At 32.9% G+C, this 24,841-nt stretch overlaps 1 protein-coding gene across 1 annotated transcript; it reads left to right on the top strand.

The window, feature by feature from the left end:
• The first annotated feature begins 1,101 nt into the window (after window positions 1–1,101).
• LOC137926795 (uncharacterized) lies at window positions 1,102–23,934 on the top strand. Its single transcript, XM_068770496.1, has 5 exons — window positions 1,102–1,166; window positions 17,723–17,908; window positions 18,714–19,543; window positions 19,868–20,012; window positions 22,390–23,934. The coding sequence occupies exons 2-5, from the start codon at window positions 17,731–17,733 to the stop codon at window positions 22,518–22,520; spliced, it is 1,284 nt and encodes a 427-aa protein (XP_068626597.1). The 5' UTR covers window positions 1,102–1,166; window positions 17,723–17,730; the 3' UTR covers window positions 22,521–23,934.
• The last annotated feature ends 907 nt before the right edge of the window (window positions 23,935–24,841 follow it).

The following is a 24,841-nucleotide window of genomic DNA, read 5'->3' as shown; positions in this document are numbered from 1 at the left end:
AGTTTATTTATAATTATCATTTGTCAATTTAAGCTTAAAATGTTCTGTAGTCAATTTAAGCTTAACATTTTAAGCTTAAATTTATTCTGTTTAAAAAATATTTAGACTGAAATTAATACATCGACACGAAGAAATTATTTTATTTTTATAACATGACATTTGTGTATAAAAGCAAAAAGTGAGAAAAATTTTAAACAGGTTTTACAAAGGGCTGCTTTAAATAATTTATTCCCCTCGGTTGAATGGTTTCTAATAACATAGGAAATAGGAGGAAGGGAGACGTTGCGCAGGTACACAAGTGTCTCATAATAAAAGGTTCCGAATGTTACAAGTGGCGCTTTGGTTTTTTTTTAGTTTAAATTTTTTTTATTATTGTTTAGCTACCTATGTGCATTGCACCGGTTTTTGGTTAATACTTTAAAATATTTGAAACTTCTATTTTCATGTAAAATAAAGTAACATGTACTATTAATTGGCAATTTTAAAACCATCATAATAATATCTAAGTTATATATTACAAAATAAATCAATGGCTTAAATGAAAAAATATCTTAAAGAAAGTGATTCACCTCGGTAATTAGCTATTTGTAATCCGCAATGATAATACTTTTTACATATGAAAAATATCTACATATGTATGATATAAGCTTTACACTTTACGTTTAAGCAATTTTGTTTACTCGTTTAAGATGTATATAAACATGTTTAAGATTTCGGTTTAATAAATAGGTTAAAATGATTTGTGAATAATTTTGTTAACTTATTATTACTAGGTTATTGGCACTTCGAAACTACAGCGTTATCAAGTATGGATGTCTCTTTTCAACGTAGTCATCGGTATATTTTTTCCTTTTCACAGTCCGACCCTACTTCTGTGTACGGATAGCAAAAACAATTTCTTAACGCGCGCGTACCTACGTATTTTGAGGTTATGTCAGTATTAATCTGACGGCGACGTCAGGCGAACGTATAGTGCGCGCTTTGTGACTGCTACTTTTTGTGTACTAGTGTATTGTTAAACTGAAGGATCGATACGCAATAAACCGAATGTTTAAGGTGTCCGTAGTACAAACTTATCAATAGAAATTTTATGTCATTGAATTCGTTACTTTTATCATAAATTTTAAACCGATCGTATGTTTGGGATATTAACGTTTTAATTTAAGGTGTGTATGAAGTTTTGTTATGTTTAATCTGTTTCGAAATTATTTAGTCCATTTTTATTTACTATCAAAGGCTATCGATGTTATTTAAGTATTGATATTATTTATGTACGGATCATTAATTTTTATGTGCTTTTATATAATACCACAAAATCAGAAACCATATTATTAAACCGTTAGGTTTAAATTGTAGTGTAGTTTCAAATTTAGGTCGTTATTTTTTAGTTTCTTTTGTTGTTGTACAAAGTTCAAGTTTTAAAGTTTATTGAAGTTTTCTTGACTTATGTTTTTCTATTATTACATATGAATATCTGATATTATGTTATTAATTAAATGAGAACGTTTAATGGAATTTTATGTTATTTAAAATAGTAACATAGAATGCGTTGGAAATTAAACAAATGTTTGCTCTATGAGGGTTACCATCCGTCGTCCCCTTGTCCGGCGTCCCTCGTCGGCTACACTTCGCTAGTCAACTCTACCGGAATAACATAAACAGATTACCTACCCTTATGGTACTTGTTATAAAGCTTATATTTCCCCGATAAAACTTACAAAGAGTTTAGAGCCCGTCACCGCGGTGCATTCGTACTACACCCTCGGTTTATTGGCTGTATCTTATGCATGCTGCTGCGCTATTGTGGCTTGCATCAGCCATTAGGCGATTAATCCTCGTATTGTTACAACTTTTATTGTTGTGTAAATTATACCCTAGCACATTTAACCGTTAGTAAGCCTATATATAGTAAATATGATGGCGCCTGAAGATAATTAAGTAACTTATTATATGAAATAAAAAAAAAGAATCCCAGACAACAGAATCGTTGAATATGATTAAAAGAACCGATTCAATTGTTAATATATTCTATCGCAAGCCTCATGTTTTATTTTCGGTGTAACATATCAACGTATTTATCTGGAATCTTTTTTTTACCAAAGCTGTATTTATTATTAAATACAAAAGGCCTTATAACACATTACTTTGATTTAAAAGTGACTTATTACTACTGTTTTTTTTGTTCTCAATATTTACTAGATTTTATAAGAATGCTTTAATTATATTATTGAAAAAAGTTTGTTCTCAATAAATCAATGAGTATTATTCAAATATATTAAAACACTATATTTGTTTATTATAATATTGAACGTCATGTTAATGACAAATATAGTTAATTCATCAATTAAGTTTATGAGTCAACTCATAATTTTACTAATCAATAATAGTTTACCTCAAAAGGATTCTAACAGAGGAAGATTTTAATTGCTCTTACTCGCGTTAGTTGTGTGGGTTACTTTTATGCCTGTTTCAACGGATATCGATCAAGAAATAAAGAAATATACAGTTAGGTGTATTCACCTATTATATCTAAACACAAAGTAATAATACATATATTTTATCATATTTTTATTCTATTTATTCTTCTTCTTATTATTATTTTTATTATTAATCTATTACACGATACATGCAAGTAAAAATTAATTAGTATATAAATCATCAATATTCAAAGGAATCAGAAGTCTGCGGAAAATATTTTTTTATTTGAAATTATTTTTATTATCACATCAACGTTGTGGAGAAAAGAAATATATATAAAACATTACAGTAAATCTTAAAACTAGTGTTTACGTTAAAAATAGACGTATGTAACATTTTCATTTAAATTGCGTGCAATATAAACGGGTTTTTCTATTTTAATGTAAGAACCAAAAAAAGAAAGTAGCAATGGTAAACACAGTCAGTATTTTTGGTTAATGGCAAAATTGTAAAATATTTCGTTTGCCATAATATTTATTTCGAATAATGTTAAAAATGTGCAGAATAACAATCCCGTTGATTTAGAACGACCGGAATGATAGTTTGCAGGTGACTCGTACCTATTTAAGAGAGAAGAGTGTAGTTACAATGCCATGTTCATCGAACATGTAATTTGGCATGTAGAAGATAGATAAATCCATTCATTGCGGACATGAAAACATATAAAATATAAATTGTCTTTAGAACAGTGAGGTGTCCGGGTCCAATTTGAAGTATAGCACCGCTGTTCCTAGACTGTCGCAAAAGGCGACCAATAGGTTAATATCCTGCTGCGTGCCAATCCCATGCCTGATGATGGTTGGACAGGGAGGGACTACCGGCAGTTCTTTTGTTACTTAGAGCGTGAAGCGGCTTCAGGAGCCCAAATGAACTAAATGGCTTTAAAAGTTTGAGAGTCGAAGGACGCAGTAACACGTCACTAAACAAAGCGTCAGGCCCTTGACAGACCAATGAGGATTACAACGCGAGGAGGAACTAAATACAATATAATGTCTAGGATTCACGAAAGTAATAAAAACGTATGTTACGTTCCCCAGTTGAAGTTTTTGTTGTTAATACTTCCGGATATGATCCATCTGTTACTTCACCTTTGCGGAGTAACACATGTTTGTTTTAAAGAAACACGTGGATGTCTTAAACATGACGTTTAGTTTACATGTTTCTATTCAGCAAAATGTACCTATTTTCGGTGTCCCACATACGCAGCATTAACGGAACGTTACGAAATCAACATGTGTCTGTCTCATTGTTCCTAATTCGTTAACTACGCAGCTCCGCTATTTCATACGCGGCCCGTACAAATCAACGCTTGGTATATCATCTTTTAATGCTTTTGCATCATATCGTTCATAGACATTTAAAATTATGCTTCTTTAATCACCTTTTTCTATTGTAGTACCCAATCCGATGAAATATATACCTATTCAACAAAATAGTGATATTGAATTTATATCGCTAAAATCTCGTAAAGTGTATTAAGTAAGGAAAGTGATAACTTTTAAATACTTGGTAAATATTTTTTGCAATGTATTAAAACCAACCTGTCAACCCTCGATTATACTGGAATTGTTGCAAAGCAGGAGTTCCTTCTCCACTTCTCCCGGCGCTTGTTACCAAGTGGCTTAGGCTACATGCTTTCCGGGCTCAATAAGACAACAAAGTAGATCTACATCGAAATAAAAGTGCCCCTTGCCGCCTCTGTGATCACGAAATGTTAATTTAAAACCATACGAGTTCGCGCATAACATTTTATTATTCGTAACCTTGATCTATCCTACGTAACAAGGCAGAGCAGATTTTGACACGAGTCTGTAACCTTTCACGACATCGCCGCGCAAAACGAATTTTCGAAAATTCATTCGGTTATTACACCTGAGGCTATTAACATATTTAATTTGTCTCTGTACTTATAATAGGTACATATATTTTTAATAATTTCTAAACTACTGTATTCGACTGATATAAAATGAGATAAATTTATAAATTCATTTGAGTTCGGGATATTAACTCTAAGATACGAATTCATGATAAAACAAATAATAAAACATTCCAACACATTAATGTACGTACAGAGTCTTGGATAATGAGTCTGGGAAACATACAATGGCATCGTTATGTAACGGTCCAATATAAGAAGTGCGCCGATGACAACGCTCTACTGTACACAACACAGAATAATGAGAACATACCACATAGTTTCTTTAGTAGTGTAACTTAAAGAAAATATTTTCTATGTCAGCATTCTTTAAATACTCAGCTATAAAATAGCCTATTCTTTTGAAAGTCCCTTTTATTCGATTTAATAGTTATTAGAAATCTGATAGAGAGTGCAATGTAAAAAAATTTCCAGAGCTGTGTACGCCTACAAACACAAACATTTATTTTCTGCTTTTATATCAAACTATTCTATCATCGTTGTTTCAGCCTATCGGTGTCCAACGTAAGGTATAGGTCAAAGATATCTATGGGGGAATATACTATAATCGTTACGTTTGGCAGGCGGGTTGACGGTCGCTGTGTGTTATTGTGGTACGCAGACGACGTTGCTGCCCATCCTCTGGAAACTTTTTTTTTGAGCTGTAGCAATCCTATATAATTAAAGCACAAAACGTGAATTTTATATGATTATACCCCGAGAATTGAACCCGCGACATACGATTGCAAATCTCAGTCCTCTACCGCTGCTTAACATATATTATTATGTTTTGCTATATGCGTATCTTTTCAAAATTAATAAATAATTATGTAATTTGCCCGTTTTTATGACTTAAGTTAAAATTTTTTAGAATATGAATGATTGAAAATTGTAGAATATAACAGCAAGAATAATTTCGCCTTTCTTCTAATAATAAAATCCATCGAGCATAACTCCAAAGTTTCGGTAAAACAGATATAATAACAACTATGTTTTAAAATAACTTAATTGCTATTATAATCTAAAATTATTAAAAATTTAATTAACTCGTATTATTACAAATTACTCTTGGTTAATACTTACTTGTATGAGTATAAATGATTCTTTATTCTTTATCTTTATTCTCTATATTTCTCTAAATACGCACAGAATATGTTTATTTAATAAATATAAAGCTTTTTTTATAAAAAAAACAGTAAACGACTTATACGTAAGTACGTAAGGAATTACTAAAAAATAATTGAATGTGTAATATTGCAAAGAATATTTAGCGTGTAAGTAGTATGTATAAAGAATATTTAGCAGTTGTTCAAAGAAAAAGAAACATTAATAAAGCAAAGATAAAGAGTTGAAGTCCATGCCTGTCATTATGATCAATTATAAATCGCTTAATGAATCGATACCTTTAATTTTTTAATAAAATCCGGAAAAAATTTTATAGTCACATATTAAAAGTATAATTTATCGGTAAATGAAGTTTCGAGATCGAACTTGTAACTAAGCTGTTATCAAGCCTTCCTTCACATAAAAGCATGGCGTGCACAATATCAAAATGAACCCATTAACCTATCTAAGTACGTATTCTTACTCTTGTGAAACCTCGTACCATGTCCCACATACAACGCAGCGAATCTCAATGTACGTTCGTCTATCCGTTCAAACGTCGCCAGTTTTTGCGTGGGTTAATCATTTTATATTTCTAGTAGTTTTAAAAGAGCTTTTTTTTAACTCATTCTTCACAAATCCCCTTTATTTAATTGTGAAAGATAAAACCTTTTATGATATATCTTTTTGGACGTTAAAATTGCAAAACGAGCTAGAGACTATCAACGTGTACGCCGTAACTTTTACAATCAGTAATTATATTTATTAATACTTATACGTTTATGTTTATATATGTGCAAATATGGACATCACTGTTACAAACGTTAAAATTAAATCATAAATACCCATTAGAAAACCAATAAAACAAGCTTGCCTTCATAGCTTGTCAATATGTACAAACAATAGTATACGTAAATTTAAAAGTAAGATAATAAAAAAATATTTAAGTTAACTGCAAAAGAGAAATCGATTTATTTTAACAAATATATAGCACGTGAAATCCCGTTTCCATTGTTTTCTCCCTCGCCGCTGTCTATCCGAAACATAACTTTGATAGCTTTATACCAGACGTCTAGACGAGAATATACATACATACGTAAATTATGATGGCTCTATACTATTCCTTCGTTCGAGTAAATAAGGGATGAAATTTAATATAGCCGTTCGCAGCATAATAGAAACGTGCTCATAAATTTTATTCTAAGGCCCCAAATAATTAAATATTTATGTTATAGTTACATAAATTATTTTATTTAAATGATAATAACTCTACTAGCATTGTTTTTTAATATCAGGCAATCTGTGGTTAGTGGTAATTAAAAAATAAAGAATTAGTAAACCATTTTGTGTATTTTGACTTTACATGGAATATGTCATTTTATATATTTCTTCGTCTAGTTGATTTGGTATCATTTGTGATAAATAAGTGCAGTTTGATTGCAAATGTCATTGCGTGAATTCCTCTAGTGATTTATTTGTTTTATTACGAGTGCTTCTGTTACAAACAACGGGATCGTACAACAAGAACCGCTTCGCTATTGAGTTTATAAAAGCCACCGGTACAAGTACTCAGGGGACAGATTTATATGTAACTTTTAGCTCTCTAAGTAAACGATCGTATTGCTTCTTGTTTAATATGTTGTTGCAAATTGTAGATAAATATCTAAACTTTATTATCACTTAAATGTTATCGCTTTATTTATCAAGTTATTAGTTTAACTTGCAAGAAAAACATGAGTGAAAAATGAAAGATAACCGAGGTTACGCGTTGTTTGGATGAAGCGTGGTAAAGTACAGCAGTGCTTCTATTCATCAGACTTGTTCCACTTCCTAAAGAACTATTAAGACAATGAAAACTAGTGCGCACCGATTTCTCTTGAGAAAAATAATAAAGGAAGATGACTGAACAATAACGACAAGAACGAAAAGTAATTTCCCAGATTCCCGAGATTAAATCGAACGCATTTTGCTGTTAGTAACGGTGGTATATAATCGCGAATAGACTACTTTTCAATTATTTATTCTACAACAATAAAGAGGTTTCATCAAATCGAATAGTATTACAAATAAAAGAAATGCTGGATTAATTTTTTTTAAATGTTGTGCTTTGACAGGACTTTGACTGAAAACGGTCGCATTCTTCCTAAGTTCAAGTTATTCTAAACTTTAACGTGTGACGCGCGTACAAGAATATTCACACCGATAATCGACGTTGATTTAGACACACATGAGTCAGTAAGCACTATACAAACCAAGTGTTGTGATATGACTTCATACTAAGTAAATTATTCCTGTGCTCGTGACCGTGAAATTAAATTCACGGTAGAAAGTGTCGCTTACATCATGCTCGATCAATTTTTATTGATTGCATGCAGTCATTACTAATTTCTAAAGATTGATATACTTAATTTTTTTTAAACTAAATACTTAGTTTATTATTAACATCTAAATATTTTGATCCAGTTGATTAACTGATAGTTGAATTTACTGTACATGTTGTTTGCTTTTAGAGGTATAAAGAGGCTTTAAGACATATTTATATAGCAGATTATACCCCTCTGCTATAACTAATCTAAAGATATATCAAGGATCCCTAGGAAGCATTGGTAAAGGCCGTTACATTATTTTTTTCACCGGATTTGACAGAATATTACATAATCTTCATTTCCGTAACACGACCACAGCTGGACATAGGTCGACCGAGGTTTCCAATAAGACCGTCTAGAAATGTCCAGCATCCAGCGTCTTCCGACGACTTCAAAAATTTGTTGACAATATGGGTGGACGTCCTTCGCTGCACTTCTCTACGCGTGATTTTAACTCTAGAACGTCATAGCCCATCAGCGTCTGTTCTGTTCATTTGTTCGCGCGCTATATGACCTGGTCGTTGCCATCTCAACTTGCAACTCTGCTGGGACCCGATAATTTATTTTCAACTATTTTTCGTCTGTCGTTCTACTCGTTTCTGACACGATCTCGTATAGAAATCCCGTGCGCAACCCTCTCCGTGGATCGTTAAGCGACTGTAAGCTTGCCAATAAGACCCAAAGTGAGAGACCCTAATTCAGTGCCGTAAATTAGTACTTGTACTGTTAGTGTTTACATTTTTAGTAAATTTTAGTATAACACTGCAGAGTAAAGTATATCTAGATATCCATTCAATATCTGCACTTGTTACTGCATGCTTGCTGAAATAGATTCCTAGGTGGCTACCACATAGATAATCTTTCACAGAAAGATTATTTTGCTTAATTACGTACAAAATACGATATCTTAATATAGACCTAAAGCGCAAGTAACATTCCGAAGGGCTTATTGTGTTACGCATAAATCAAAGTTTCGTTAATCAGAGTAGGCGTAACATTGGCAGACAGTCGTTGCACGAACCATAAATATATTACTTGTGTACGATCGCGCCTCGGTCAAATGACATCACGCTTCGCTTGCTGTTAAGTTCAACATTGCATTAATACTGAATGTATTAAATACGTCTAATTATTTACAACATTGACGTGTGAATTATAGTACAATAACATTTTTACTTCAATGTTGACTTACGGCACTGAAATGTGGTCTCTTACTTCGAGCCTCATTTGCAAACTCACAGTTCCTCCTCTCACAGTCCGCTCATGTCCTTTTGGAAATCGATGTCCGCTCATGTCCTTTTGGAAATCGATGGAGAAGGCCTACGCCCAGCTATGTACGTCTTAAAGCTAAAGTAATGAAGAAGAGAATTACGGTGAGACTTTATATTGCCATTGACAAAAAAAAACTTTTTACAGTAACCAAGCTGAATGATTTCTTTGGAAGCCTCGACATTGGTATTTCTATATTTATTACATCAAATTTAGAGGCCATCAAGCCCTTGTTGTATTGTTTGATATATTATAAACCCACGGAACTGCTGCTGTATGAAGGCGTTGACGTATGACGTCAGATTTTATACACGGCGTGGAGAGACAGGTGATCTGTGAGTTTTAAAATATTTAATAAAACGATATTTTATGAAATTCAGAATCAAAATTATGTCAAATCATTGGTCTACTTTTTATAATTATATATTGACAGTTTGAAGTTATCTAGATTATAAATAAAAATATTTGGATGCGATAATAAGTTAATATTCAGATGTCAATAACGGATAGTGTGGGATTAAGATGTAGGTGTATAACTCGTTTCTTAAATAAGATCTTGTTTTTTCTCCATGTTTACCATATTCATTCGTGTAACTATAGCTTTCAAAACAACATTTTAAACTACTTTTGAAAAACTTTTTTGACTTGACGATTTCTTTGTTTTATAGGTCAAAACAAAACTTCGCGAATCAAATCTGTAATATATTTTCAACTCAATATAATTAATTCATAATAATAATCTTTTCTATTTAAATTTGATTATTTAACTCACAATTAGTGTATGCATGTGTATTTAATTATTATGGTTTTTACACGGGGAACTAATGATTTAAAGAAAACTTAACTTAGTTATTTAAAACAAATTTAAACCTTAAAGAAATATTTTTAATACATTACCAATTTTTTTTATATTATTTTCGGCTATATTTTGGCGAGGTGAACATGTTCATAACGAACATATTCACCATACCGAAATGTTTTGATTTGAAGAAGCCCAGAAGAAATGTTGCAAAAGTCTGTAGTAAAATGATTATTTTAAAAGATTAAAGTGATCATTTATCATTGTGTGATAACTTTTACTTATATTAGTCAAGATTTTTCACTTTCCTATATAAGACTATATGCATTTAACACCTTTATAGGTAACTGTGTACGTTTTCACAATTAATTCTCATGTAAAGCAAAAAATTACATATAAATTATAAAAAAATGGTATTATAAGGCAATAAATTTACAAGGATTGACATAAACTCACAATGAATTATATAAATTTGCAAGGCCAAACATAAACTAATAATAAAAGTGTTGTAAAATAGTGTAAGGGTTGTTTTAGAAATAATTCAGATTGAGAATGAATTACTCCAACTACTATATTAAGAAAACATTTTAACATTTGTGAAAGTGATCACGATAAACTCCCGACTGAATCATATGTGGGCGCTTCTCAGATCAAGATGGGTTTGGAACCCTCGTATTTTAATTTCAAGGATGTTATAGGGGAGTTCTACTTAATTATAGTTCACATCAAATTGGGCTTTCTTGGCATTTATCTCTAGATTGATTGAATAAACGAATATAGCATCGTAATCCTTTACGGTCTTATTATTTTATTGTGAACTCAATTTTAGTTAATACTTACCATGACTTAAATATCAATAAACAATATTAAAAATATTAAAGATGATGTTACTAAGCTTTAATCGTTACATTATTTGAAATGAAATTATAAATAAACCTATTAATAAATATTAGAGTAATGATAACTGTTCTTTCTGCATTAGCATTTAAAGTTTCGCATCAGTGTCGTGGTTGTTCGGAGCACCGGAAAAGCGGTGTCCACGCCTGTACGAATTCGGCTCGCAACGGGACTTAAGCGACGCAAACACTTAGCAAATTGCTGCCGTGTCGGAAACTGTCGTTCACTGAGCCCAACTGGCCGTATGAGTTAAATCGATATTCACACATTCGTAATTTAAAAAGAAACCTTTTGAAACGACTTACTTCATGACAAATGCTATAGCTATATAGGCGTTAACTAATCCATAGGTTAGGAGTATCATCACAATCATCATTATGTCTGCTGTAGGACGTCCATTGTTAGATACAGGCTTCCCACGATGATTAAAAAGGACTGGTTGTAAAGAATATACATCCAGTATCTTCCGACGATTTTTATAATGTCGTTTGTCTGCCTTGTGGCTGGACATTCTACGCTGCGTGGAACCTTAAATCCCCAGCGGCTATCTGTTTTGTGCGCTATGTGGTCTGCTTACGGCTACTTCAATTCTCCTTATTCCTGATTATCGAATCAAGATATTGATCCTAGAGAAATTCCAAAAATAGCTCTCCCCTTGGCTCGCTGTGCGACTGAGCTCAGTCTTCTGTCCACCTTGTTGGAGGACGTATTACCGTGCGCTTGCCGGTCTGAGTTAGAAATTGCGTAGTACTAAAGCATAAGTACTTGTGTAGCTACTCTTTAAAGCAAGTAATCTCGTATAGTACCTACAGAAACCACAACTATTATTTTACTGAATTATGAATCGTCAAGCTTTTATAAGATTTTTAGCTTTTATAACAAAAGAGCTAAGCTTCATACTTGGGCTTTCACTGAAAACGCGTTTAGGTTTCCAACTCGAAGTGACGAAAGATGAACATTGGCTCGATAAGTTGACACACGCTATAATTACATCTATAAACTCATATCATCATAGCCAAAGAACTAAAATATACTGACATTATTCATAACAATTGGTACTCCAAAATATTTATGCTAGTAATATTTTTTTTCTCTAATTTTTGTCTTCTCGGATGCATTATCTAATTACTTTAAATTAAATACGGAACATTTAAATCACCTCGTATCCTATATAAAACTGTCAATACAAACAAAACGGTCTTTGATATGAAGAGGGATTTTGCTTTAACTGCAATTTATCGTCTGTCCCCTAAATCTATTTGACCGCAGGGTGAACGTCGATAACAAAGATGGCCTCCTTTGGTTAACAGTCTGGGGAATTTAATATCACTGGCTACAACGAACCTTGTCAGAGTGTAGCTAAGTATATTTGACATATAACTGTCTAAGACAGCGATACAGTTAACACAAGGTATGATTTTATTTTTATTGGAAAAAATGCTTATTCCTGTAATTAAGAAAAATGATGTTCTAGCGTCACTGATATGTTTGTAGCAAATGGAGTAGTGATATTTAATTTTAAAATCGTTTAAATTTCAAATACAAAAAATATTCACTTTGCCATGATCACCGACCGGTTCGTGTTCAGAATGAAGGATACAGCTAAACGTTAACTTGCCGTGAAGAGTTTAATAAACGTCTGTTAGACGCATTCGAGTCGTTAGATAGTCTCCACACGCAAACTCGTATGCTAACAGTTTTAAAAAAACTCTTCGTATTTTTCTATATTAGGCTTAAAAATATAAGGCTTGTTCACACCACATGTTCCTCAAATAAGAAAGAACATTTATTTACCCTTTTAAGTACACATACCAAACTTCTAGTGTATGACATGGTGTTTATGTACATAAATATGTGTCATAATATTCATACTGCGCTTACCATGCGTTAACAAATGAAAATGGGCGGTTTAATTTTACAGACAATTTTTAAGTTTGATTTTTATCTGTTTTTTTTTTATTGTTGTACGTTATTTAAATACTTTTTTACTTGTGTATTATTAACTCGCACGGAATTTTTTGATAACATAACAATGTAATTATTTATTCGTATTTTATACTACAAAATAATTTTTCAAGTTGTTAAAATAATAATATACACATGGACTTACCAACGTATACACGACTGATAAAAAAAAACTGTTATTAATCTGTTAAAGAATCATTGTACATAAAAAAACCGTTGTAGTTATTGTACTGTAACGTTGCGATTAAGTGCCATTTTTTTAAACTGTCAAATGTGGAAGCAACGAAAAAATTATATATATTATACGATATTATTTTAGTATCACGAGTGCAGATTCTGTGTTGGCCTTGCCCTCACATGTGTTTAAATGTTAGTCTTGCATTGGTCAATAGTGCTAAAAGAGCTAGAGGTTCATCGCTCATAGAATCTGTTTTGTCAGCCAAGATAAGTGTCGCTCTTAGACAGCACTTAACACTTGTTACAAAACTTTAATTAGAACAAAATATATTCAGTAACCTAACTATTACAAATTGTTTATACCTGTAAAAGGGTATTTTCCAATTTACTTATCAAAACTCATTATATTTTCTTGAATTTTATTATTATTAAAAATAGCAAATTTACCTAAAATCGATTATTAAATTGTACCTGTAATAGCATATAGCATCGAAAAAAGTTATTGTGTAATGTATTAATATGTATTATATAATTACTTGTAATCAAAACCTTTAACTATAAATCCATGTACGATAGAAAAAAAAACAAGATCTTACTTGGGAAGGTTATCAAAACCTTCAAGAATCAGTGTGGCTATACCTTTAAATGTAATATAATAGTAGTAATGCTATAAACGAGAAATAGATGCACGTCGTTGCGCTTGGAAGGATATCTTCAACACACCGGTGCCGTCCGACACACATCGTTTGTTTTAATTCGAAATGATATGAGGAACTGAGTTTATCTAACAAATGTCTCATTGATTTTACTTCTCCTGTTTTTCTTTTAAAAGAGGTCGTCTAGGTTCATTCCCGTGCTCTGGTTACGTTAACAACATTTTTTCCCAGTCACTTTTTCATTTATGAAATTCATGTCCACTTTGTCATGCCTTGGCGGAATCGACGATTAACTCTTTTAATACCATTCTATTCTCTGCTTTACTCAGAGCAGTGGAAGCTCTAACTATTGCCTTGATCAAGCCATTGGGTTGGCGTAGTCTTATAAGTTCTACTTTCGCTACAACCCGTAGTTTGTCATATTTATCTGGTTTAATACAAGACATGTGCCTGAAATAACTTGATGGTAACTCGTATAGTCTTGTCGTAATCTTGAGTTAGTCAAATTTTTAGTAATATTATGTCGATGAAATGCTCTCATTTACTTATAGTAAAAGACACATGTGAGAAAATAATAATAAAAATTTTCTAATTACTAGAAAAAAAACTAATGGTTTACTTTTTGTGGTATAAGTATTAGTTATTCAAGAAAAAAAGAAGATGGAAAGATAAAAACAATTTTTGATAGAAATACAGACAAAACTACACAAAATGAAAACAATTCAGTTAAAACCATATTTACTACTAAAAGACTTTAACATAGCAATAAAGTAATCGCCGGTCTTTCGTTAGGCCTTTAGCTATTTAGGATTGAGGAAACAACGTAACATCGGTAGCTCTAGTAACAACTTAATACTCATCCGACAGACTTAAGTGTCGTAGAAAATACAAACACTTTATATTCGTTGGTGTTACTGAAAGTTACTAGAACACTAGAAATTAAATTAAGTATTAACATATAAATGAATATTTCTTGTTTTTCGAAAAAGCCCCGTTGATAATCTGTTAAAGGATATAAAAATAAAACGTTAGTTTAAGTGTTCCAGTTTGTAATCTAAACCTAGCCCAAGGTTAACGTAACGTTAACAGATATTTTGTAACTAAAATTGAATACATCTTAACTAAATCTATTGACTTTTATGGAATAAATAAGTTGTCAAAGATTGTAAAATACGGAACTACATTTTCAATACAATCTTTTTCAAATGGAATCTTTCTCAGATATCACAATTTAAGATCGACTATAAACAGGAACTGACAGGAATTTTGGTAGGTGATTGTTTATTAAACAAATAGAAACAGTACACCGCTCATTGCGTGTTGGCTACAATTAACGCAGACATTAGAGTCTCGGAGTTCGACGCGGCTCTGTCCACCGGACGTGGCTTGTTTACAGAGCTCCCGCACTATAAGCATTAACATGGTGGTCAGTTTGTGCGTCCAAACATGGTGTGTTCATAAAAGTCCTAATCTAAATAGCTTTAACATAAACACGATACCATTAGCCAGCTGTTCCTAGTACGTAACCTATGCTCAAGTGGAAATTAAATTGTTTCTAATTATAGCAAAGGGCTTCTATAATATATACACACAAATGGCTTTTCTATGTACGTTTATTGGCTACGAGGTTAAATATTGAATTGAATTTGAATTCCATTATGCTAATTAAGGTGCGTAAATGGTTACTTACTCATTTAGACACAATACTATGTTCGTCAGATAGAGTTAATATAGAGCTCTTTTGTAATCAGGGGTAAAGGAGAGTATATGTTAAAAAGATTGTTACAAAATTGATTGAAATGATGCGTTCTCACATGGTCACTTTCTTAAAAGTTTATAGCATGTACAATTATTTTTTGTTTAACCTAATACAAAAATTCTCTGTTAATCGATTTACTTTCAGTGACTATGTGCGTATCATTCATTGTTGGTTTTACAACCTATGCAACATGTTTTTATCACAGGTAATAAAGAAAACAAAACACGACAAATCATAGTGTATAGAGGATGAAACAAAATAAGAAACAGTCTATATCTGCAACGTATAAACATCATTCGTAGATTGATATTTTCCCCTTGTACATCCTTAGCTCCTTACCTTAGTTTGCTTACCCTTAACAACATCATAGTTATGTTAGTTTTAGATAACTAATTTATGCACTTTCTTTTAAAAAATGACAGCTCTGCAAATTGTCTACTTTACATGAATGAAAGTATGGTTGATGATAAAATAAAACTAATTTTTAATGTATCATTTCCCGTTTTTTTATAATTTTCTGTTCTTGAATTTCTATACAGAATGAGCTCATAGAATATTTAGTTTGAATATGATGATCATGTGTTCTAGAAGCACTAGCAATGTCGGGGATATATCATTAAAGTTATCCGCAATACAATTTGAGAAAAATTAGTCCTTTTTCATGTTCACTAATATTTGTATGAATCTAAGAAATCTTTCTTCACATTAAAAAAATTCTAAAGAAATTTATAAATGAACATTCAAATACTATGGTTTTTAAGCAAAGTACAGCCTTAGCAATGTACAACGTGCTTAATTGCTCTGTTACGGTCTGAAGAGCACAGCAGTTAATAAAATGACTTGCTGTTGAGACGTATCTTAAGTCTCAAGGTGCCAAGCGCAAATGCGATGCATCGCAGGATATTACTTTATAAAACTTTGTGCAGATGGTTACAGGTGGGGCGTAACACTTTTTATAAGGTGAATAACCTTTTCGACTAGCCAATTTATGATATATGAAAATATTAATTTTAGATGACCGTAACTCTGATTATTGATATCTTTCGTATTACATGTAAATGACGAGAGTTTTTTTTTATTTTATATATATTTATTTTATACGAATACTAAGTAGACGGACGAGTGGAGTGAAAGTTGCACGAGAGTCATTTGTTACGGGAAAAACAAGATCAGTGATTGTGATCTTTGGGGATGTCTATACCTTGCAGTGGGCGTCTATCGGATGATGATGATGATGACTAGGTGTCGCTCGCCTTCTTCGTGGAGGCTCGCATTTACAGGTGTAATGTTACACAATCCACTCTTGGTATTTTTTGACATGGCCAAAAATATTCTGTTCAAGTTTTATACTTATTAGAGCTATAGTTATACTGGGAAGAGCTATAGTTAGAAAATATGCAGTACCCTTGATCTTTCGTATCTGACTCGACAAAAGGAATATTCTTTAAAAATTTCGAGGCTTCAGACCTTATGGTTTCAAAGATATCGTAGTCTATGATCATGTGAAATCTCTTATGTGTACAGATTATGTCAAAAGGACTATGCGCTTTGTATAACGTCACATACCAATCCAGTAAAATAAAAAAAATGTAACACCCCGAGACAAGGTTTTTAAAATAGTAAGAATTTAGTTACTGTAAAGAGGTTAAGGCTAAGCTTCTTTAGTGCCACCCTACCCCAAACCTTGTGATGCTGTATATGCCAACAGGCAAACGGCATTCGTACACGCCGAAAAGGTGGTATTTTTTCGCTAGGCGGACGCAAATGTCTTCAACTTACAAGTAACCTAACCTTATTTTTGTTTCTGAGGAGGACTTCTTTGGATGGTCAAGTACCTAACCTAATTTTTCTTCAATTTGGTTGCTCTCATTATTAATCGTAACCTATTAATTGTAATTATTATAAAACTACGTTCGCTTTTTATTTATGCACGTTGTGAACGATTTTTCGATGTCTTTTTTTCGATTAACTTCCTATTTTGTGAAGTTGTAATATGTAGCGATCCGAGCCAAGGCGCCCCAGAGAGCTCTCGAGCTTCGTTATCTTTAAAGAGGTTTTAGGTTAAACGCTCTTAACGCATTGTCATTTTGCACCTGCTGAATCTGCAAATACCACATTTGCAAGTTAGATCAACAAAATCCAACCAACCTATTTAGTATAAATTGATCACTAATATGTTACAGGTCAAATAACTTCTGACATTACAAAGTCTGTAGGAACAACTCTTGTGCTTTGGCTTCCAGCTACTTCCCGCAACCTTAATTATACAGGTGTTCCATGCAAATAGATATATCGATCGATTATCAGATTAAAGATAGATATTTTAATCAATTTAAGCGTTAACGATGGGAGCGCCTGCGTGGGGCTCACGCGGCGGCGAGCGCCCGCGCTTGCTGCGGATGACGCCGCTGCGGCACAGTTTCGCGGCCCCCGGCACGCCGCCCGCGCACCCCGCACACCCCGTTACGCCCGCGCCGCCTCGCTCCCACGACTACGCCTCCGACGCCGATACTAACAAGAAAGGTAATTTCCGCATTCGAAACTTATTTCCATTACATTGTTTACTTAAACTATTATCGAAAAAAATGTTTACTACCTACTGTTAACTACACTCAACTCTTTTTTATATGATTTTGAAATATCGCGCTTAACCGATAAGAATAAATACACTTTTTACATGAATTTCATGTGTATATGTTCTGGTTCGATTTCCTAAAAATATTTTTATAATTTTACAGCTGCGTTAAAATTTCAAGCTCAAGTTTTGTGTACCTACCAAGTCAATATAGATAACAAGAATTATGTAGGAAACTCTAGAAACCGAAAACTCTAAGTATGTAGCATTATCTAGTATTATGCAGTACGGTCAGGGAAGAACTGGTGTATAAAACACAGGCTGGACCTAGTTTAGACACTAGTGTTAATTTTAGCAGTGTATCTAGCAAATTCTGCAATGTGTGTTTTAAGGAATTTTTTAATATAATTACTGTCATATTACACAATTACTATAACCAGACTTGACAATTTTTATAACGCGAGCTGTGTTTACCCATAAGGTTTTGTGATTGGGGGACTTTTCTCTATCAATAAAATTGTTTATTACCGTGTCTCCGTTTGAAGGACATTGCACTGGATTTACAAGTTTGGAGAGACTTAGCGCACCTTCTGTGCATGGTAGTGCCACACACGACGTTTTTCGACATATCATGGGATGACCTTATGTAAGAGCTAGAAATTTGACTATCGTTGCTATAAAATTTAGTGATAATAAATGATCAAATGGAAAACAAGTATACTAATACTCTTGCTATTCCGTTACAACTTTCAGAAGAAAGCTGGAATGCGAATCTATCACAAAGGTGGAGAAAACTTCGTCGCCGGTGTTCGCGACTTCGTCCCGGTTCTGGTAACCGTGATCCCAGCCCGGTACGCTGCTCGCCGTCGCCCCCGCGCCCGCCCGCGCACTGCTCCCCCGCTCCTCCTGCGAAATTATCGTTCAGGCACCGCGGGAAAGTTTACACTACGGCGTCTTTACGCGTGACGAGCGGAGCCCCCGATTTACTGAGAGCTCTGGGGAAACTAGGTGGAGGATTGCGACGGCGGGCACTTTCTGCGCATGACGTCCTTGCGCCTCCGCAACAGCAACCGGCGACGTTCTACGTCCCGAGTCCGACAGTTGAACGTCAAACCTCGTCACCGTCCCCGCCTCGGCAATCAGCAACTTTGAGACGGCGTTGCAGCTCTCCTAACGTGTACAGAGCTAAAGACTCGGCACCAAGAGACCGCGCGCCTTTATTAAACCACGATGATGAAAATCAAGACGTCGTTGACTACAGCTACGGTATGGACCGCAGGCGAACCTGCAGAGAGGGTCGCAGTAGACCGTACAGTGAAAACGTGGATCTAGACGTTCCGTGCAGAAACGGTTATAATCGACTCACAACAAATATGTCGGATAGAATGTGGGAGGAACCTTATAGATTACCGAGGGTGCAAGCGCGGCAGGAGCCAATTCAACAACTGCGAAATGGCGTGGCCGAGTTAAGAGTAAGCGCTACTCCACGATCAACGAGACTTCCGCCGGCACCGCCGCCGTCAGGACAAAAGCCCGGAAAGCGACCTCCGGCGCCCGAGCCACGTGACACGCACACTTTTGAGGTAATTTGAACAATAAAAATTTACTTTATTGTTTTAGCCTTCTAAATCGGTTGTACTAATATACGATATAATATAGCTCATTTCATATAGATGTTAATTTGTATAGTCATTAAAAGTGAGTAATGTTGCAGTAGAAAATTTACCAACATATTAGGAATGGGTCGTCGTATTCAAATTTTTCAAAATTGTGTTATAGTTTTATGTGAATGTAAAACGAGGCTAGTAATTAATCCGGCTGATTCTAGAAAGTACATTCAATTTGTTTGTTATAATTTATGATTTTGTAATTAAAAAAAAAAAAACAATTAATCTTTCTAATTACAGGTGCGTTTTACAAAATCTGCTGGAGGAAAAGGGCTCGGATTTAGTATTGTCGGTGGCCGGGACTCTCCGCGTGGTGACATGGGTATATTTGTAAAAACAATCTTCAATAATGGCCAGGCAGCTGAATCCGGCCTGCTGCGAGAAGGTAAAAGCGTGTTATTCAGTTATAAAATTATTATTTTTAGTACATTAATCGCCATTTACTAAAAAGCCTACGAAACACCTTTTATAAACATAAAATGCCCGAAACTGTGTACGTATGCTAGCTGATGCATGAAAATCGTAAAACAATTTAATCAAGATAAACATTTTATACGGTATAAATACGTTTGTTAGTTACGGCTCGTGATAATGCTACCCATTACAAAAATACGAAAAGAAAATAATTTTTTGTAAGCGTTTAAATGACTATGTTTAAAAACTATGTGATACGAATATTTTACAAAAAATAAAGAATGCTTAAAACTTCCACCCACACGGTGAATATAGATAACCTTGTTAAGATTGTCGGAAAACGTCGGACGCAGGCCGCTTCCTACCGGTCTTATTGGAAATCTATGGTAGAGACCTATGTCCAGCAGTAGATGTCCTGCGACTTAATTTATAATCAAACACTGTTTTCCGACACATCCTTTTAGCAATGCCCTAAAACCTATAATTAAGAAGATAAATCTCGCTTCTTCGTTCAAAAAAAAATTATAAGTAATACACTTGTAGCGATATCAAGAATCGGTCTCCTACAATTTTCCACATAACAATAAACATAAAAAGATCATGTGTATGTGGCTACGAAGAATATTTTTCCTTCAAAACCTCCGTCGTTTCTTAGGGGGTAAATTGAGCGATGCATCACGGCATCTACATGTCTATATCTCAGCAATTTTTTTAGTTTGCAGCGAAAAGACTAATTCACGTACGGTCTACCTGTGTAGGTTCGTCTAAGTCATTGTTTAGACTGACTCTGGCCGACAAGGTGAAAATCAGCACTAAAAAAACATACCCCATACAAAGATAAAAAGAAATGAATATTTTTTGTATTATCGCACTGTTTTGGATCGACGGCATCCATAGCTATTAGGTTCCCCTCCTTACAGTTACACGTAAAACGTTTTCTACGATAGGAGCTATTTTTTAATACTCCGCTATTCGCTTGTAGACACCAGCTGCATAACGTATTACAACTGCGCGGCAGACATTTGTGCACCTGTCTCTATGCAATATATTTTATAAGCGCTGATGAATAAATTTTATAGTTCATTTGTTATTTAACATTTTCGGTATTTTTCAAGAGCGTTAAGGTGAACACGATAATGTTCGTCACCAGTTTAACACAAACCTATACAATAGAACGAATCAATTCTCGATAAGACCAATGAAATAAATAAATGTAAAAACTAGGTACTAAGGATGCTTGCTGACGCGTGCTCTTGCTCTTATGTTGTTCCCTTTTATTCTGTTTTTATTCTGCGGCTTATTGTATTGTTTTTGGGATTTCCATTTAAAATTGCGATAAACATGTCGGGATCGTAAAGTAAAGAAAACTTTTAAAAATCACCCAGCTGTCCTCGCAGATTTCGTTCTATTAAGAGTTTAAGGCCCGTAGCAAACCAATAAATTAATAAATAAAACGTATTCCAGAGTTATAACATTACAATACATAACAATTTTAAAACTTGTAATGCAAGATGTCAGGACAAAATTGATTATATTTTAATGCTTTATTGTACATATTTTTTTGTTTCGTTAAATCCTAAACGGCTTTTTTTGTTTGCGATTCGCTTCAAATATTTGATAGATAGACAGAAGAGACAAATGTACACACGTAAATTAACTTAAAAAATTCACTTTGTGGCTTGTATATAATAATATATAAAGAAGTGTATTATTGATTATTTACTTTGCAATTTCAAATGTTTTTGAATGGTTTTATAGGTTCTTAAAGAAAACGAAATTTACCGTGTTGCCGTGCTATCGGGTTATGCACTTCGCATCAATTTTTACTATAAATGTTTATTTATACGTGACGTTTTAGATTATACGCGATGACGTTATAGATTTAGACGTGAGAAACAAGGAAATATTATGAACTAAATAACGACTTTTTTGGTTATAAAAAATACAGTTACGTACGCACTTATTAACTAAGTTATACTTTACGCCGTCTCCATTAATCTTTGCTTACAAAAATAGGGTTAAAAGAGAGTTACATTAACTTTGGCGAATATGGAATACCTAAAAGCCTCTAAACAGATTTGTAACTGACTTAAATGTCAACTTGTCCCAAAGGTAGATTAGAAAGCGCTACTTGGCGTTATAACCACTTTAAAGTACACAAACATTAAAGAAGTATAAAATATATAAGTAAATAATTTAAGTATGACATAACTCTTCCTTGAAGTTTAAAGCGGCTGTTATTTTTATTCAATGATGATTAAAATTTTCAGAGATAGTCCCATACATAATTTATTTTGTATAAATGTAAAATGGAAAAATAAGTAAATGAACATTTTTGACGTTTTCAGGTGATGAAATCTTATCAGTGAACGGAAGAGGCACCGCGGGGCTGACTCATGGAGAAGCTATACGGTTGTTTAAAGACGTTCGTGCGGGACCAGTGCTCATTCGAGTGACTAGACGGGCACCAGTTCGCTGACTGCCCTGCGCCTGCTGCGGAGACACCTCTCCGCTTCAGGCGCCACAACCTATTAATTATTCGACTCTTTAACTTTACATTTCACAAAGTTTTAAACACAGCCTAATCTTGTAAACCGCTGCTTTAAGTACGTACCTAATCATTACTTAAAAGGCAATCTTTACATTAGTCGGAACAGCATCCGCTAGGTGTCTCTGTTTTCAAAAATGAATAACTTTAATTTATAAACGAGACGTAAATTTAAAGTACTTTCAATTTAATAAAGACTAATCCGATTACTTAATTGCAATGCAGTACGAACAAATAAATTATTTTTTTATTTTAACAACACTTGTAATAAAAGCAATCCTTACTATTAAACTTATATTATCTGTTCTTAGTTATTGTATAGTATTAGTTGGACTGTGGCACAGTTGGTATTTTAGTTGAAACATTTTTGGTAATAGTTCTTAGAAGAAAAATATATATTTGCCTATTATAATAACTGTTGGCAACAGTTGGGTGGGTTTCGTTTTAATTTTTTAATTTATTAACAGCCATGTTTAATAATTCTTTGCCAAGCTAGAAGTTATCACTGGCAGCAAAAATGACACCTAGTTTATTATTTTTAATAATGACAATAATTAAAATAAGGCGTTAGTTTGATACTTTTTGGAATTGATGTTAAATAAAAAAAAACAGTTTAAAATGCTCAGATCGTCTTTCATGAAGGAAGGGCTGTGTTAGCAATAAGGCGAGATGTTTAAGCCGTAAGCACTAATGTACATTCAATACAAGTAAATATTTCGGAAAATTAAATATTGCCGACATATCTAACAAAAAAAAATACTTCAAATACTCCAAAGATCAATTTTCATAATTGTTATTAAAACACTATCACTGGATCCCAGTTTATAACAAAATATTTACCAAAGTAGTCAGCAAAAGTCTATGTCATGTACAAAAAAGGAAATTATTTGCGAGTGCATGAAACAACATAATTATCTTAATGAATCCATTAATGTTTTACATGTTTGAACACACACACAGATGATTTAATGCAGCATATGTAGGCTTAGAAATAGCGATTTGCGAATTGGAAATAGTGTTTTGCTTAACAGGCAAATTTATACAAAGAAAAAGTTTGCCCAGAAGGTATTTACATCTAAATACGTTTGTCAATAATAAATATGGGACTAACAATCCTTTAATGAATAATGAAATATTGTCAAAGTTTTAATTAAAACTAACCTATTAGAGAGATGGCATTTACGAATTATAATTCGCTTATTAGTAACACAATTTGGATAAAATTTTCTGTGATAAATTTATTCAATATTTAATTGAAGATCGTATAATAACGTTTAGTATCTTAAGCAATTAATTTATTTTTATAACTAGTATCTTTATAATTTGTAGATAAATAGATGTGTTAATTATGAAAGTCATATATTTTGTATTAAATATATTATGTGTATATTTATAATACATATAGTATAGTATGTATGTATGTATATATCTATGTATCTATATATAAACATATATATGAGACTATTGTCTGTTTAATAAATTAAAATTAATCTCTAGAAGATAACATGTAACACATTAGTTTTATAGTTTTACAGAACTTGTGTAATTAGGTATATTTATACCTGCGAAAATAATTAGAATATTTATGCTTTGTACTAATTTACCAAATATAAATTTTGTCATAAAATGTGACTTTTTATTGCTACCTTTTTAAATACAATTATATTAAAATTAAGGGACATAATTATTAAAGTGTTATCGAAGTGCAATTAACATTAGAATATATTAGACTTGTATCTTATAGTTTGTGAGCATTTAGAATGCAGTGAACTATCATTTTCCACCGGTTTAGGCAAAGCATTTGACACAATAATTTGAAAGTATCCCTTCAACCGATCACTGATTAGCAAAGTTTTGTTCCCCGCTACCCCTCAATCTTTTGCCGCTTTGATAGAGACTTTTTATATAGTGTGGCATATGTTTTTCAGTAAAGCTTTTATTTACAATTTTTATCTTAATTTCTATGTTCCTTATTTTATTCTTTATTCCAATGATAATCTTTATTACTTAATCTATTATAAAATTGTTTGATCCAATTGTTTCCATTTTTAGTCTTAAATTTATTCTTATTGTTATCACCTATTTATTTTCTTGCCTGTATATTTTACTATTCACTTTATTTTATTTTTTCATTTACTTTTATTATAATTTACTGTGTGTATACTATCTATTATTAAATAGATGGTATTAAGGCACACTGTTTTCCTTTTAAATTCTTATTGTCTAAGTTAATTATAATTATTATAGAATAC

This window comes from Battus philenor, unplaced genomic scaffold (assembly GCF_028537555.1).
Source record: "Battus philenor isolate CCGP_79_NKW_IND1 unplaced genomic scaffold, ilBatPhil1.0.hap1 SCAF_3, whole genome shotgun sequence".
Lineage (NCBI taxonomy): Eukaryota > Metazoa > Arthropoda > Insecta > Lepidoptera > Papilionidae > Battus > Battus philenor.
The sequence above is the reverse complement of the archived record's forward strand: the minus strand, read 5'-3'. Positions and strand labels throughout refer to the sequence as shown.